Source organism: Pelophylax lessonae (genome assembly GCF_965119305.1).
Source record: "Pelophylax lessonae genome assembly, chromosome: 6".
In the NCBI taxonomy this organism is placed as follows: domain Eukaryota; kingdom Metazoa; phylum Chordata; class Amphibia; order Anura; family Ranidae; genus Pelophylax; species Pelophylax lessonae.
In genome coordinates, this window is record NC_138773.1 from 107,500,025 (window position 1) to 107,518,270 (window position 18,246).

Here is an 18,246-nt window from a genome sequence, read left to right on the forward strand (position 1 = left end):
CCATTGCCTGAGATGCAGCGAAATACAATCAAAAGGATATACTGGCAAAAATTGTTCCTGGCAAGGTACAAGTCAGGAGAGCTAGAAGGTTCCTGTAACAAACAAAACCAACATGCAATGCTATGATCGCAGCTTGCCTGGTCCACTGTATTCCGTACCATCTATATAGCTGCCGTTCTAGCAAATACTTGATTGAATAAAGATTAGGTCATACAGTTCTCTACAATAAATATAGAGATTTAGTGTTTTGGCTGCCTTCTTTACACAAATGTATTGGGAGATATTTACATATAAATGAGAGACTTCTTTTACAAGATGTTCTCTATTCTTCATGTGAACCATGTCCGAATTTTAAATTAAACCAAAAATGAAACAAAAAGCCAAATATTGTAGGAGCCTGCACATAAAAGTTGACCGGATTGATACAAATGTTTCAGTTTTGGCAGACACCCCTGGCAATCCTTGTTAAACCAGTTGTGGCAATAGAAGTCCAGGATAAAGTTGGTCCATTGACTTGACCATGAGATACTTTCAGAAAATTCTGTATAATGCTTTATCATAGCCTGGGTTATTTCTTGTTTGCAATTCTTCTTTTTCTTGTTGCAAGCATGTCATAGAAGGGATCTCTGCTGATGCTTGCTCTGCAGGAAAAAAAAATAAAATCATCAATAGTAAATCTTTTCAGGCATATCGTACTCTGCCCCAAACACAAGCAAGCAAACATTCTTGCCAGAGTAAATTTAAAGAGCAAATCCACACAGCAAATAAAACCAATCAGCTATTATAGAAGGCTTCTCACCAACTTAAAAAAATAACAGCAAAAATCACATAAAAATTAAGTATTTAATGCCTACTTGCAGTGTTTTTCCATAAATGATTTATATCCACATGCATCATTTAACTTGCAAGACATTTTTCCTACCCAAAATGGTTGATTCCCTAGCGTAGCCCCATCCTCTTTCCTTGCATGTCATAGCCCTCTTCCCTTCTGAGAATGTATGATTACTGTCTGTGCTGGACCAGCATCACCCCATCCCCCTCATGTGCCTACAAAAGCTTTTATGCAGATGCCAGGAGTAGTGCCAGTGGAAATATTATTCTGTCATCTAGTCTGCTGGGGCTGCTGACATACTATCCAAGATGGCCGCACAAAGCAGCAGACTCAGGGCTTTTCTATGTTTACACAAGGGAGGATTTTACAGGTAATTGCAATGCTTTAAATATACTAAATGCACATATATTCTCCTATGGGGAGACTTTCTTTGAAATGAATGGTCTCTTTAAAGCCACTGTAAGTGAAAAAGAGCGCCCTGCAAAGAAGAATACTAACTACTTGCCAAACGCCTCTGTAATGCTGATCAAACATCACCCTAGGAGAGCATAGCTGAGAACATCTACAGAAGGGAGAGCATAAAAAGAGCAGGATATTGCTGCAGACTACAGGAGGTACTGTGGTTATACAAAATACAGATGCATATGTGGCAAGCGCTTTAGATATTATTCATGTTAGTGTTTTTACCCTATTCATTTTACAGTGGGTACGGAAAGTATTCAGACCCCCTTAAATTTTTCACTCTTTGTTATATTGCAGCCATTTGCTAAAATCATTTAAGTTCATTCTTCTTCCTCATGAATGTACACATAGCACCCCATACTGACAGAAAAACACAGAATTGTTGACATTGTTGCAGATTTATTAAAAAAGAAAAACTGAAATATCACATGGTCCTAAGTATTCAGACCCTTTGCTGTGACACTCATATATTTAACTCAGGTGCTTTCCATTTCTTCTGATCATCCTTGAGATGGTTCTATACCTTCATTTGAGTCCAGCTGTGTTTGATTATACTGATTGGACTTGATTAGGAAAGCCACACACCTGTCTATATAAGACCTTCCAGATCACAATGCATGTCAGAGCAAATGAGAATCATGAGGTCAAAGGAACTGCCTGAAGAGCTCAGAGACAAAATTGTGGCAAGGCACAGATCTGGCCAAGGTTACAAAAAGATTTCTGCTGCACTTAAGGTTCCTAAGAGCACAGTGGCCTCCATAATCCTCAAATGGAAGACGTTTGGGACGACCAGAACCCTTCCTCGAGCTGGCCGTCCCGCCAAACTGAGCTATCGGGGGAGAAGAGCCTTGGTGAGAGAGGTAAAGAAGAACCCAAAGATCACTGTGGCTGAGCTTCAGAGATGCAGTCAGGAGATGGGAGAAAGTTGTAGAAAGTCAACCATCACTGCAGCCCTCCACCAGTCGGGGCTTTATGGCAGAGTGGCCCGACGGAAGCCTCTCCTCAGTGTAAGACACATGAAAGCCCGCATGGAGTTTGCTAAATAAAAACACCTGAAGGATTTCAAGATGGTGAGAAATAAGATTCTCTGGTCTGATGAGACCAAAATAGAACTTTTTGGCCTTAATTCTTAGCGGTATGTGTGGAGAAAACCAGGCACTGCTCATCACCTGTCCAATACAGTCCCAACAGTGAAGCATGGTGGTGGCAGCATCATGCTGTGGGGGTGTTTTTCAGCTGCAGGGACAGGACGACTGGTTGCAATCGAGGGAAAGATGAATGCGGCCAAGTACAGGGATATCCTGGACAAAAACCTTCTCCAGAGTGCTCTGGACCTCAGACTGGGCCAAAGGTTTACCTTCCAACAAGACAATGACCCTAAGCACACAGCTAAAATAACGAAGGAGTAGCTTCACAACAACTCTGTGACTGTTCTTGAATGGCCCAGCCAGAGCCCTGACTTAAACCCAATTGAGCATCTCTGGAGAGACCTAAAAATGGCTGTCCACCAACGTTTACCATCCAACCTGACAGAACTGGAGTGGATCTGCAAGGAGGAATGGCAGAGGATCCCCAAATCCAGGTGTGAAAGAATTGTTGCATCTTTCCCAAAAAGACTCCTGGCTGTATTAGATCAAAAGGGGGCTTCTACTAAATACTAAGCAAAGGGTCTGAATACTTAGGACCATGTGATATTTCAGTTTTTCTTTTTTAATAAATCTGCAACAATGTCAACAATTCTGTGTTTTTCTGTCAGTATGGGGTGCTATGTGTACATTCATGAGGAAGAAGAATGAACTTAAATGATTTTAGCAAATGGCTGCAATATAACAAAGAGTGAAAAATTTAAGGGGGTCTGAATACTTTCCGTACCCACTGTAAAAAAAGTATAAACAGAGAGCAATAATATCTGTTTGATGTTTTCTTGAGTTTACCGGCTTTTGAGTTTCTATTCGGCGAGCATATGCTAGGAGTGTACAGGAGCTGTATACCAACATCTGGATTACATACAGAGCTGTATATGACCTCCTATGAAACTTAGAGATCCAACCTAAAGGGTGAAATGAACTTCACACTAATGGGTGAAGGACCACGGCACTGGATTGGAAGCACATTTTATGTTGATGCACCATGTATGTCTTTTTCACAGAAGATTGCAGATCTTCTTAATGAATGTGGACATTTGATCATTTGCACAAAGAGTGGGTATTCACAGATACGGACACATGACAATTATGTTTTTTCTATGTTTCTTGGTACTATATATAACTATATATATTATATATATAATATATATATATATATATATATATATATATATATATATATATATATATATGTGTGTGTGTAACAGTACACCCCTTACTTTTTTTAAATATTTTATTATATCTTTTCATGTGACAACACTGAAGAAATGACACTTTGCTACAATGTAAAGTAGTGAGTGTACAGCTTGTATAACAGTGTAACTTTGCTGTCCACTTAAAATAACTCAACACGCAGCCATTAATGTATAAACCGCTGGCAACAAAAGTGAGTACACCCATAAGTACAAATGTCCAAATTGGGCCCAAAGTGTCAATATTTTGTGTGGCCACCATTATTTTACAGCACTGCCTCAGTGGCGTCACTAGGGTTGGTGTCACCCGGTGCGGTAACTCATGGTGTCACCCCAACAGCCCTTGCACTGTTGCACACAGAGGAGGAGGAATAGCAAATTCACACTGACACTAAGGGCTCTTTCACACTGTCCGTCCATCGGACGGACTCCGTTTATCTCAGCAGAGGATCGATCCGCCGATCCCCCGCTGAGCAGGAGGATGACAGCTGTTCTCCGTGCTGTGTGCGGAGACACAGCTGTCAGGTCCCCATACATCTCTATGGGGGAATCGGATGGGAACGGACTATCGGTCAGTTCTCATCCGTTCCGATCCGCTGGACGGATGGAAAATAGGGTTTCCATCCGCCCAGATTTGATGGATCGGATGTCAGCGGACATGTACATCCGATGCCCCATAGGGATGCATGGGGGTCCGTTCAGATCCGCCTGTCTCTTTTTTTTTGGCGGATCTGAACGTTCCCCCCATGCATCCCTATGGGGCATTGGATGTCAGCGGAGACTTCCGTTGATATCCGATCCATCAAATCTGGATGGATGGAAACCCTATTTGCCATCCGTCCAGCGGATCGGATCGGATGAGAACGGACCGACAGTCTGTTCCCATCCGATTCCCCCATAGAGATGCATGGGGAACTGACAGCTGTGTCTCCGCACTGCTGTCTGTCATCCTTCTGCTCAGCAGGGGATTGGCGGCCTGGGAATAACGCAGAGAGACGGTCTGGTCTGGATGGGATTTTTTATATTTCTCTCCCCACTGCATGAAAGATGAAACAGGGGGGACCAACTAAGGACATCTGTACTATCTGTACTCAAAACACAGGGGGGTCATTGCAGGCCCAAATCTGTCTGGGAAGTGCTGTGGCCCTGGGCTGGGCCCTGGCTTGCACACACAGAGCAGAGGAGGAGGAATACAGTTACTTCACATGACTGACACGGTCTGCTGAGAGAGTGAGGGCTCTTTCACATGGGCGGTCCAATCAGATCCGCCTGTCAGTTTTTTAGGCGGATCTGATCGGATCCTCCATGCAGCTCTAAGGGGCAGCGGATGTCAGCGGAGACACCTCCGCTGACACCCGCATCCGATCCTGTCTGTGAAATCCGGACGGATGGAAACCCTGTTTTTCCATCCGTTCACGGATCGGATCGGATGAGAGCGGACAGGCGGTCCACTCTCATCCGATCCCCCATAGAGAGCAGCGGGGGCTGTGACACCTCCCTCTCCGCACTGCAAGTGGAGGCGGAGCATTCATCTGCCGGCTCAGAGGGGATCGGCGGATCGATCCTCGCTGAGTAGCACGGATCCGCCTACGGAGGCGGACCGTGTGAAAGAGCCCTGAGAGCCTGCCAGACTGGTTGATGTGTTTTTTGTTTGGACTACTTTATAGACTGTAGGTATATATAAATATATATATGTTTAGCCTGCTCTGTTTCCCCCTTGTTGCAGTTTGTTACTCTCTTTTTGCAGTGGAGACAGTGCTGAACTGGAAAGCTTCTCCAACAGAGGAGGTGCAACAAGCATTTTGGGGGAGACCAGGGATGAAGGAGGACTGCAACTGGCTGCATTGGCAGCTGTACTCTGTGAAACTGCTCTTGACAAGAGAAAGGACTGCAGCCACTACTTGGGACTTGACTACATTGCTGGATGGAGTGGAGAGAGCTGTGTGCAGAGCAGCAGAGCCCACTGAAAATCAGTCTTTGGTGGGCCAAGTACAGGCTGGACTTCTGGGGACCATTGCCAAAAATAGGGCTGCAGCCTGCAGAGAGAAGAGTTTGCTGAGCGGTTACTGTCACTGTGCTAGCCTGTGCATTAATAAGGGACGGACACTGACTGACAATTAATTGCACTAAGTTCAACTTCACCCGGCCTGGCCGCCCGCATCTCACTACTCACCTGTCTCCTCTCCCTAGCGTTGACGTCACCGCCACCTGCTCCGCCCCCGCCCGCCTGCCTGAACGTGAGGGCAGGGAGTGAGGGAGGGGAGGCTCAGGGCACGCGGCCCGGCCCCGAGAGAGGAGGAGCAAAGAAGTCCAGCCTAGGCACTGGCTGGCAGCAGACTGAGTGACACTCACTGACATCGCTGACACAGTACTACTAGTATGCGGTGCAGCGGCGATGCGATGCGGGCCCGCACAGTTAGATGAGGAAGGAAGAGAGGCAGAGCGGTGTCACCCTCCACCCGGTGGACACCCTGGTGTGGCCCACCCCCCCGCACCCCGCTTGTGACGCCTCTGCTGCCTTAACCCTCTTGGCATGGAGTTCACCAGAGCTTCTTTCACTCCTCCATTAACCACTTTAGCCCCGGAGGATTTGGCTGCTCAAAGACCAGGCCCTATTTCACCCAAATGAAATTGACGTCCTTTTTTTCCCACAAACAGAGCTTTCTTTTGGTGGTATTTGATCACCTATGCGATTTTTTTTGCGCTATAAACAAAAAAAAGCGACAATTTTGAAAAAACAATAATATTTTTCAAAATTTTTTAATATGAAATTCTCAAAAAAAAAATGTAAAAATCGAAATTTTTTAATATTTTAGGCCAATTTGTTTTCTGCTACATATTTTTGGTAAAAAAAAAAATCACAATAAGCGAATTTTGATTGGTTTGCGCAAAAGTTATTGTGTTTACTAACTACGGGAAAGATTTATGTCATTTTTATTGTTTTTTTTTTTAACTAGTAATGGCAGTGATCTGCCAATTTTTTTGCGGGACTGCGACATTGCGGCGGACAGATCGGACCCCTGACTGACATTTTTGACACTTTTGTCACTTTGACAAAAAATGATACTTTTGTGACATTACTACAGTAATCTGTGCTATAAATATGCACTGTAACTGTAAAAATGACACTGGCAGGGAAGGGGTTAACTTTATTGGTGATCAAGGGGTTAAGTGTGTCCCTAGGGGAGTGATTCTAACTGTTAGAGGGCGTGGCTAGTGAAGTAATCACAGAGACATACGATCCTACATAGCAGGATCACATAGCCTCTGTCATTAGTTCAGGGAGAATGACAGACGGCTGTGTTTACATCAGCCGTCTGTCTTTCTCCCTCTCCTGCGGAAGATCGCGAGTGGCCAGCGGACATCAGAGCCGCTAGTCACTCGCGCTAGGTCCCCAGGGAACGAGCGGGGGCCGGAGCGTGCCGTGCTCACCCCCTACAGGCTCGTGGGTGAGTGACGTAGGTCTACGTCGCTTTGCCCAGCAGCGGCAGACTGCCGCAGTAAATCCTCGTTAAGCAGTCGGCAAGTGATGAAGACATCACGGAGCTGGTGGATGTTAGAGACCTTGTGCTCCTCCTCCTTCCATTTGAAGATGCCCCACAAATGCTCGATAGGGTTTAGGTCTGGAGACATGCTTGGCCAGTCCATCACCTTTACCCTCAGCTTCTTTAGCAGGGCAGTGGTTGTCTTGAAGGTGTGTTTGGGGTTGTTATCATGTTGGAATACTGCCCTGCGGCCCAGTATCTAAAGGGAGGGGAACATTCTCTGCTTCAATATGTCACAGTACATGATGGCATTCATGACAACCCCACCACCATGCTTGACTGTAGGCAAGACACACTTGTTTTTATATTCCTCACCTGGTTGCCGCCACACACGCTTGACACCATCTGAACCAAATAAATGTATTTTTATTTAATTGTATTATCAGACCACAGGACATGGTTCCAGTAATCCATGTCCTTAGCCTGCTTGTCTTCAGCAAACTGTTTGCGGGCTTTATTGTGCATCATCTCTAGAAGAGGCTTCCTTCTGGGAAGACAGCCATGCAGACCAATTTGATTCAGTGTGTGGCGTACGGTCTGAGCACTGACATGCTGACCCCCCAACCCTTCAACCTCTGCAGCAATGATGGCAGCACTCATACATAGTTACATAGTAGGTGATGCAGGGATAGAGAGGGTAAAAAAGGGGGAGGGGTATGTCTGTATATTAAGAACAGTATACAGGTAAATATGAGGGATGATATTAATAATGGAGCTATGGACGAGGCAGAATCCCTATGGGTAGAGCTTCAAAGGGAAGGCACGGTGGGGAAGGTAATATTGGGCGTATGCTATAGGCCCCCCAACCAGAGTGAGGAGGGGGAGGCGGACCTCATGTTACAGATAGGATTGGCAGCAAGGATGGGAAATGTCATTATAATGGGGGACTTTAATTATCCGGATATAGACTGGGCAGAAGGAACCGCGCACTCAGCCAAGGCTAGGCAGTTCCTAAATATTTTGCAGGACAATTTCATGGGTCAGATGGTGAATGCACCGACAAGAAACAATGCGGTACTTGACCTACTGATTACCAACAATGCAGACCTGCTCACGGATATAGAAATACGGGAAAACTTAGGGAGCAGTGACCATAGGTCAATTGGTTTCAGTATTAATTACAGTAATAGGAAACACAAAGGTAATATTAAGACGCTGAATTTCAAAAGAGCCAATTTCCCTAAACTGCGCTCACTGCTAGAAAATATAAAATGGGATAGAACCCTGGGAACAAAGAACACGGAGGAAAAATGGGAGTGCTTCAAGAGCATACTTAACAAGGGGGTGGGCCAGTGCATTCCACAGGGAAATAAATTTAAAAGAGCAAAACTAAACCCTGGGTGGCTAAACTCCAACATAAAAATGTATATTAGAGCTAAAGAAAAGGCCTTCAAAAAATACAAGACTGAGGGGTCAGTGGCAGCATTTAAGCATTATAAAGAGTGTAATAAGAAATGTAAAGATAAAATCAGGGCGGCTAAAATAGAACACGAGAGACATATAGCGGAGGAGACTAAAAAGAACCCCAAGAAGTTCTTTAAGTATATAAACAGCAAGAAAGCGAGGCCAGAACACATTGGCCCCATAAAAGATGATAAAGGAAAAATGGCCACTGAGGACAGAGAAAAGGCGGAAGTGTTAAATAATTTCTTTTCTTCAGTCTTCACAAAGGAATCGGGGGGCTACACGAACCCAGCTTGTAAGGCCGAACTAAATAATACACCTCAGGAAGTGCCGCCATGGCTAACAGAAGATAGACTTAGAGCTAAACTAGAGAAGCTTAACATAAATAAATCCCCGGGACCGGATGGCTTGCACCCGAGGGTTCTTAAAGAGCTCAGCCAGGTGATTGCCAGACCATTATTCTTGATCTTTAAGGATAGTTTACAGACGGGTATGGTGCCAGCTGATTGGAAAAAAGCCAACGTGGTACCAATATTTAAAAAGGGGCCGAGATATATCCCGGGTAACTATAGGCTGATCAGCCTAACATCTGTAGTCTGCAAAATATTGGAGGGGATGTTAAGGGACCACATACAAGACTTTAGTAATGAAAACGGTATTATAAGTATTAATCAGCACGGATTCATGAAAAATCGTTCGTGCCAAACCAATCTATTAACCTTCTATGATGAAGTGAGCTGCCACCTAGATAAAGGTAAGCCTGTGGATGTGGTGTATCTGGACTTTGCAAAGGCCTTCGACACCGTTCCCCACAAACGCTTACTGTACAAACTAAGGAAGATAGGTATGGACCATAAGGTGAGTACCTGGATAGAGAACTGGCTCCAGGGGAGAGTACAGAGGGTGGTGATTAATGGGGAGTACTCGGATTGGGCGGGTGTGGAAAGTGGGGTCCCCCAGGGTTCTGTCCTGGGACCAATCCTGTTTAATTTATTCATAAATGATCTGGAGGAGGGGATATCGAGTACAATCTCAGTATTTGCAGATGATACTAAATTAGGCATGCCAATATCTTCTATGCAGGATGTGGAAACCTTGCAAGCGGACCTGAACAAAATAACGGAGTGGGCAACTACATGGCAGATGAGATTTAATGTTGAAAAATGTAAAGTAATGCACTTGGGGGCCAGAAACCAGAAAGCAAGCTACTCGCTAGGGGGGGGGGGAACCTCTGGGTGAGTCTAGGATGGAAAAGGACTTAGGGGTACTGGTAGACAACAGGCTTGGCAGTGGCATGCAATGCCAGGCCGCCGCAAGCAAAGCCAACAGAATACTGGGATGTATAAAAAAGGGGATTCACTCCAGAAATAAAGAGATTATTCTCCCGCTCTACAAGACTCTGGTCCGGCCACATCTGGAGTATGCTGTCCAGTTCTGGGCACCGGTCCTCAGAAAGGATGTGCTGGAACTGGAGAAAGTCCAGAGAAGGGCAACAAAAATAATTAGGGGGATGGAGGACATCAGCTATGAAGAAAGACTACAAGCCCTGAACTTATTCTCTCTGGAGAAGAGACGATTGAGGGGTTATATGATATCAATGTACAAATACTGTACTGGCGACCCGAGCATAAGGAACAAACTATTCAGAGAAAGGAGATACAATAAGACACGTGGCCACTCACTAAAACTAGAGGAAAGGCGGTTTAACCTTAAAGTGCGTATGGGGTTCTTCACTGTAAGAGCGGTAAGGATGTGGAATTCTCTTCCACAAGCAGTCGTATCAGCAGGGAGCATTGATAGTTTCAAAAAACTGTTAGATGGACACCTTAAAGACCACAACATACAGGGGTATACAATGTACGGCTAAAAGCAAACACACACACACATCATAGGTTGAACTGGATGGACTGATGTCTTTTTTCAACCTCACTAACTATGTAACTATGTGAGGTTGAATAAAGACAATAGTCCATCCAGTTCAACCTGTGTGGGTGTGTGTGGCTGTAATCATCTCACGTAGCCCTTAATGTCCTGATCCTTGAGATGTAAGTCTAAGAGTCTTTTGAAAGCCACCATACTACCCGCAGAAACCACCACTTGTGGTGGAGAATTCCACAATCTTGTAGCCCTAACAGTAAAGAACCCCCCTCGTTGCCTGAGGTTAAAACGCTTCTCCTCTAATCGCATGGTATGCCCTCTTGTCCTCATGCAATCCCTTCGAATGAACAGCTTTTTTTCTAAGCTGAGATCCCCATTGAGAAATGTATAAATTGCTATCATGTCCCCCCCTCAGGCGTCTCTTCTCCAGGAAAAATAAATCAAGCGATCGCAGCCGCTCTTCATAGTTAAGGTCCTCCAATCCCCTAATCAGTTAAGTTGCCCTTCTCTGGACTCTCTCCAGCTCCAACACATCCCTCCTGAGGACTGGCGACCAGAACTGGACAGAATACTCCAGATGCGGTCGGACCAGAGTTTTATAAAGTGGAAGGATTATAGTCTTATCTCTGGAATACAACCCTTTCTTTATGCATGCTAATATTCTGCTGGCTTTGGCAGCTGCCGCTTGACATTGCATGCTGTTGCCTAATCTATCATCAACCAAGACTCCCAGATCCTTCTCCATTTTTGATTTCCCCAAGGGTTCCCCTCCTAACGTGTATTGTGTTTTTATGTTTTTAGTCCCCAAGTGCAAAACCTTACACTTCTCCACATTAAACCTCATTTGCCATGTCGTTGCCCACTCCGTTATTTTGTCCAGGTCATTCTGTAGGATATCTGCTTCATGCTGTGCAGTTATTGCCCTGGTCAATTTTGTGTCATCTGCAAAAACTGATAACGAACTACTGATCCCGTCTTCAATGCTGTTTATGAATAAATTGAACAAGGTTGGTCCCAGGACTAAGCCCTGGGGCACCCCGCTTACTACCTCAGACCAGTCTGAGTATGCGCTGTTTATTACCACCCTTTGGACACGCACTTTTAGCCAGTTCCGTATCCAAGAGCAAACCCTGCTGTCGATACCTGCAGACCTTATTTTATAAATTAAGCGCTTGTGGGGAGCTGTATCAAACGCCTTAGCGAAATCCAAGTACACCACATCTACTGGTCTGCCCCTATCTAGCTCACAGCTCACCTCCTCGTAGAATGTTAAAAGATTGGTTTGACAAGAACGCCCATTTGTAAACCTGTGCTGATTACTGCTGATGATGTTGTTGTCTTTAGCATATTCTACGATATAGTCCCTTATCATCCCCTCCAGAAGTTTACATACTATTGATGTCAAACTGACAGGCCTATAATTTCCCAGGATATGCCTCTGGCCCTTTTTGAATATCGGAATCACATTAGCCTTCCTCCAATCCCCTGGTACATCTCCTGTCCTAATACTGTCAGCAAAGATCAGAAACAGTGGTCTAGATATCACCTTACTGAGTTCCTTGAGTACTCTCGGATGTATGCCATCCGGGCCTGGTGATTTGTTTGTGTTAAGTTTATCCAGCCTTTCCCTGATTTCACCCTCTGTTAGCCATAGTGGCAAGTCCTGTGTATTACTACTAACCATACAGTCATGGTCAGTGTACCCCTCCTTTTCCTGTGTAAAGACTGATGAGAAAAAAGCATTCAGCACGGTTGCTTTTTCAGGGTCCTCTGTAACCATCCTCCCATCATTGTTAATTATGTGTGCAATATGCTCTGCCCTAGTTTTTTTGCTGTTGATATATTTAAAGAATATCTTTGGGTTTTTTTTTTACTATCCTCCGCTATTTGTCTCTCAAAGTTGATTTTAGCCATCTTGATTTCTTGTTTACTTATCTTATTTGCCTCCTTGTATTGCTCGAAAGCCAATACTGTGCCCTCTGGTTTATATTTCTTGAAGGCCAACTTTTTTCCCCTGATAAGTCTATTTTCCAAAGACAATCTCTGGATATGACGCTGAGCATGTGCACTCAACTACTTTGGTCGACCATGGCGAGGCCTGTTCTGAGTGAAACCTGTCCTATTGAACTGCTGTATGATCTTGGCCACCCTGCTGCAGCTCAGTTTCCAGGTCTTGGCAATATTCTTATAGCCTAGGCCATCTTTGTGTAGAGCAACAATTCTTTTTTCAGTTCCTCAGGGAGTTCCTTGCCATGTTGAACTTCCAGTGACCAGTATGAGAGATTGAGAGCGATAACACCAAATTTAACACACCTGCTCTCCATTCGCACCTGAGACCTTGTAACACTAACGAGTCACATGACACCGGGGAGGGAAAATGGCTAATTGGGCCCAATTTGGAAATTTTCAAGTAGGGGTGTACTCACTTTTGTTGCCAGTGGTTTAGACAATAATGGTTGTGTGTTGAGTTATTTTGAGGGGACAGCAAATTTACACTGTTATACAAGCTGTGCACTCACTACTTTACATTGTAGCAAAGTGTAATTTCTTCAGTGTTGTCACATGAAAAGGTATAATAACATATTTACAAAAATGTGAGGGGCATACTCACTTGAGATACTGTGTGTGAGTATACACACACACACGCACACACACACACACAGTACCTCATGTAATAAAATATAATTTTAAATGACAGTTTTTGTTGTTAAGGGGGAATATTATATTGTCACTAAGCACTGCATGTCTTTCCATACATAGCATCATTAAGGCTCGGTTCACACTATTGCGATGCGGGAAGGCTGCGAATTCACAGCCTGTTCCCGCATCGCACACGCACCCCCGGCAGTTCACACTGCCATATGCGATCCGCTGGGGGTGTCAATGTAATCTTAACGACACCCCCAGTTTGATCGCATATCGCAGTGCGATCGTGCAGTTCGCACAGGATCGGATCGCACAAGTGTGAACCGATGTGCGATCCGATCCTGATGCGGCAGCAAAAATGCCTCCTGTGCGTCTTTGCTGCGGGTGCGGTGCGAATTTAGCCATACAAACTGTATGGCTAAACTCGCACCGCACAGCTGATCGCATGTCATGTCGGAGCACATGCGAACCCGGCACACGCAGTAGTGTGAACCGGGGCTTAGAAATGAACATTCAGGAAGCGTTGATCACTGCACTGTGCAGATCGTTCCACTGATCTCCACATTGTTTCAGGCCCCCAAAAATTGTGACTAACTTTTCCTAAAACTTTTATTTTTGCCTATTCAGTTATAAACAAAGTTATACTAATCTCTCAGTGACCACCTTCAGAAGCTAATTTAGGACACATCATCAGAACACCCAATGATAAAATACAGATTGTGAAATGATCTCATACACAGGGCCACTGAGCTGTAGAGAGAGAGCTACATTGTTTGCCTATTACACTAGGCATTCAGTATTTACAATAAACGAAAACTCACTTTATGGACTTTATCCATTCTTCCTTCTCCTCAGGAGTAGGTGCAGATATTCTATACACAACATGATTGCCTTCAACTACTCTCCCATCAGCTTCTGTTTTACATGCTTTTATGACTTGGCCTTTATGGCTTGGGTTATATAGCTCAAAACAGTTCTGAAACAAAATAGAGGCAATTAGTTGGCGGTCATCACTGAAGGATGTAGACACAGTTTTTAGAATTAGGACTCATTCAATTCCTGTCATCCATGCAGAGCCAATGACAGATGCATGTGCATCCGCCTCAGAGCTGCATGCACATGAAACGGATGCACAGACACAAGCATGTCAAAGTTTGACAAGTTGTGGTTACTAAAGCTGGAAAGTGTAAAATCAGGCTCACTTCTGCATAGAAACCAATCAGCTTCCAGGTTTTATTGCCAAAGCCTAATTGAACAAGCTGAGGTTAGAATCTTAATGGTTTCTATGCAGAAGTGAGCCTTATTTTGCACTCTCCAGCTTTAGTAAATAAACCCCTGTGTGTTCGTATCCCTGCACTTGCCCACATGTGCGATTTTAATATACAATTGTGTCCATGCAGCCTCTGCATGTCATCCCCTGCAAAGAGCTTCCTGTATGCACCTTCAAGGTGGATGCAAACTTATCTGCCAACAGCTCTGCATGGAGGATGGGTCTAAAGCTGGCCATACATTATCCGATTTTCTCATTTGATTTCCTTTAGATTTACCTTCAACTATGTAGTGCAAGGGCCTGACTGCATACAATTTGAAAGTGTTAAGGTTTGACCTCATATTATATAATTTTGGCAAATCTAAAGGAAAATTGTACAAGAAAATTGTATGGCCAGCCCATCTGAATGAGACCTTACACAATTTATATTTTTATAAGATCTGCATTTCCACCTTATGTATACAAAATCAGACAGCTAATATTTAAATAACATTATTCCATAAATTCCATATTCTCAGAGCTCAAAGCTTTCTTAAAACTGCCCACCCCTGCATAAATCAATTCAAGTCTTATTTTTATATACAGTCATTCTGTATTTTCTGTCACTCATAAGTGTAGTCTACTGTTTGTTCTTCATCCTCCACCAGGACCTTCACTTAACCACTTAAGCCCCGGAAGATTTTACCCCCATTCCGACCAGGGGGTATTTTGCGATTCGGCACTGCGTGAATTTAACGCACAATTGCGCGGTCGTGCGACGCTGTACCTAAACGAATTTGACGTCCTTTTTTTCCCACAAACAGAGCTTTCTTTTGGTGGTATTTGATCACCTGTGCGATTTTTTGATCACGCGCTATAAACAAAAAAAGAGCGTCAATTTTGCAAAAATAGCAATATTTTTCACATTTTTTTATATGAAATTCCCCCAAAAAAAATGTAAAAATCAAAATTTTTAAAAATTTTCGGCCAATTTATTTTATGCTACCTATGTTTGGTAAAAAAAATCGCAAAAAGCGTATTTTGATTGGTTTGCGCAAAAGTTATCGCGTTTACTAACAAAGGGAAAGATTTTTGTCATTTTTGTTGTTTTTTTTTTTAACGCGTAATGGCGGCGATCTGCGATTTTTTTTGCGGTACTGCGACATTGCGGCGGACAGATCGGACCCTTGACTGACATTTTTGACACTTTTGGGGTTACCAGTGACATTTCTACAGTAATCAGTGCTATACATATGCACTGTTACTGTAAAAATACACTGGTAGTGAAGGGGTTAACTTTATTTGGAAGGGAGGGGCTGTGTGTGTCCCTAGGGGCGTGGTTTCTACTGTGATTGGCTGTGGCTCTAGCTGTAAGGACACTGATCAACGGATCTACATACCAGATCCGTTTTATCAGTGTCTTTGCAGCGAGGAGAATGACAGGCAGTTTGTTTACACAAGCTGCCTGACATTCTCCCTCTCCCCCGCCGATCGCCGAGTGACCGGCGGACATCGGGTCCGCTGGTCACACGCGCGGGGGGGTCCGTGACCACGCGGGAGCGGGAGCGCGCCCCGGGGGGCGCGCGCTCGCTCCCTAGACCCTCACAAGCAAGCAACGTAGCCCTACGTTAGTTTGCCTGTGAGGGGCTGACCGCCGACGTAGATAGTCGTGCGGCGGTCAGCAAGTGGTTAAAGGGGGAGGGGCAGAATCCTAAATGGGACCCACATAAGTCTTTTGGGTTTTAAGGCTATTAAAACTAGACTCTAGGCTAACATCTAAATACACAGCTGAAATAAATGTGTGCAGTTTTACACACACCAAAGGAATTTCATTTCTATCCAAATAGTCCTGGGATTTACCCAGCCCTGCTAGAGAGTACAGGCACTCAGATGACACCAATTCCTTGATTACAGTTAAGGAATACACTGCTGATATCGCCATGTCCATCAGACAGCCAACTGATTAGGTCATCTCTCTGCTCTCTCCTTTTATAAGCATTATTCTCATCAGTAAATTTGTATGCAGCACAACTAATTGGCCCCCAGCCTTGCCCCTCCCACTTCCATTCTGAGTGCTGCTTTACAGTTGATTACAGGAGAGTGATTCCAAGGTGAAGTTGGGTACTTACATTAGTTCTGTTAAAAAAAAAAAAATTAGATTTTTGTCTTACTGTAAAATCCATTTCTCTGATGTTCATTGACGATCACAGCTCCTGATCTTCTTAACCATTGGGAAGTCCCAAAGCAGTGTTAAACATGAGGGGTGGGAACAGCAGAAAAAAAATCCCCAAGGCTAAACCATAGTCAACCAGGTAACATGGAGCTCAACCAAGAACAACTAGAGTGGAGCTCACCTGAAAAAAACATTACAGACCAGGTCCTCTAAACAGAAGCCTGCAAAACCTTGGGGCCAAAGGAAGCATCCGCAGATGCCAACACATTCACTTTAAAAAATGTTGTAAAGGTGTGCACAGACGACCAGATAACCGCCTTGCAAACCTGCATCACATGCATGACGCCTGATGACGGAAGGCCCAGGAGGCACTAAGCGCCCTATTAGAGTGTGCTGTAACAGGAAAGGAGGTACCTGACCCTCAATGGAATAGGCTTGAAACACCGTCTGTCTGATCCATCTGGAAATGGTCACAGCAGAAGCGGACAACCCCTTCTGAGGTCCATCAGTGAGCACAAATAGTGAGTCTGACTACCTAAACGACTCTGCAGCTGCCAGGTACACCCTAATTGCCTGAACCATATCCAAGTAATGCAAGGCAGTTTCCCTAGGATGTTTTGGCCTGGGACACAGGGAAGGCAACACAATGTCTTAATTGAAATGAAAATCAGAGACAACGACTGACAGGGGCGAAGAAGCACCTTATCTCTGTGACCCACCAAGTAAGGTGAACGACAACACAACGCCGCCAGCTCCGACACCCTGCACGCAGAAGTGATTGCCACCAAAAAGGCCACCTTCTGGGATAACGTAAGCAGGGGAACCTCCCTAAGATTTTCAAAAGGAGGTTTTTGGAGGAATGAAAAAAACAAATTGAGGTCCCAAGGTGGCAATGGAGACTGCAACGGAGGAGCCAAGTGTCGAACTCCCTGGATAAAAGTACGCACCAAGGAAAGTGTGGCCAATGGTCCTTAAGTGAAGGCTGACAAGGCCGAGACCTGGCCCTTAATAGTACTCAAGGGCAGGCATTGCTCAACCCCCAGTTGGAAGAAGATCAAGATCCGAGCCATCGAAAAGGAGCGAGGATGAACCCCCAAGAGACTCATACTACGCAATGTACGACTTCCATGTACGATGGTAGATCTTCCTAGAGGTAGATTTTCTAGCTTTTAACTGCATAGGAATCACTGAATCAGACAAACCTCTATCTTTCAGCACCTGGATTTCAACAGCCAAGCCGTGAAAGCCAGCAACTGTAAAGTAGGATGGAAGATTGGCCCTTGGACGGCAGATCTTCCCTGAGAGGAAGTCTCCAAGGAACTTCGGCAACCAGTCATACCAGATCGGTGTACCAAGACCGGCGAGGCCAGTCTGGAGCCACTAAGATGAATGGAATCCCTTCTGCCTCCATCCCGCGCCAAAGTCTTGGCAGAAGCTCGAGAGAGGAAAAGGCGTAAATCAGACGATACCCCACTGGGCCACCAGCGCATCTGTGGCATCCGCAAGAGGGTCCCGAGACCGTTCCACAAACCTCTGCACCTTCCTGTTGAGATAAAAGGCCAACAGGTCCACCTCGGGAGTACTCCACCAGAGGCATAACTAATGAAACACATCCGGATGAAGTGACCATTCCCCCTGGTCCAATGCCTGTCGACTGAGGTAATCCGCCTGACAATTTTCCACTCCCGAAATGTGTACAGCAGAGATGGCCCATCTTAG

General features: G+C 44.8%; 1 protein-coding gene across 2 annotated transcripts in view; it reads right to left on the reverse strand.

Annotated features, from left to right (window-relative positions):
* Positions 1 to 312: 312 nt before the first annotated feature.
* CYTH3 (cytohesin 3) overlaps positions 313 to 18,246 on the reverse strand; it is a 291,259-nt gene continuing 273,325 nt past the window's right edge. For both annotated transcript variants that reach the window (XM_082261091.1, XM_082261090.1), the window contains exons 12-13: positions 13,927 to 14,081; positions 313 to 641 (exon numbers count right to left, since the gene is read on the reverse strand). In XM_082261091.1, the coding sequence (XP_082117217.1) occupies positions 569 to 641; positions 13,927 to 14,081 (228 nt within the window). In that variant the 3' untranslated portion in view covers positions 313 to 568. The remainder of the gene's footprint in view (positions 642 to 13,926; positions 14,082 to 18,246) is intronic.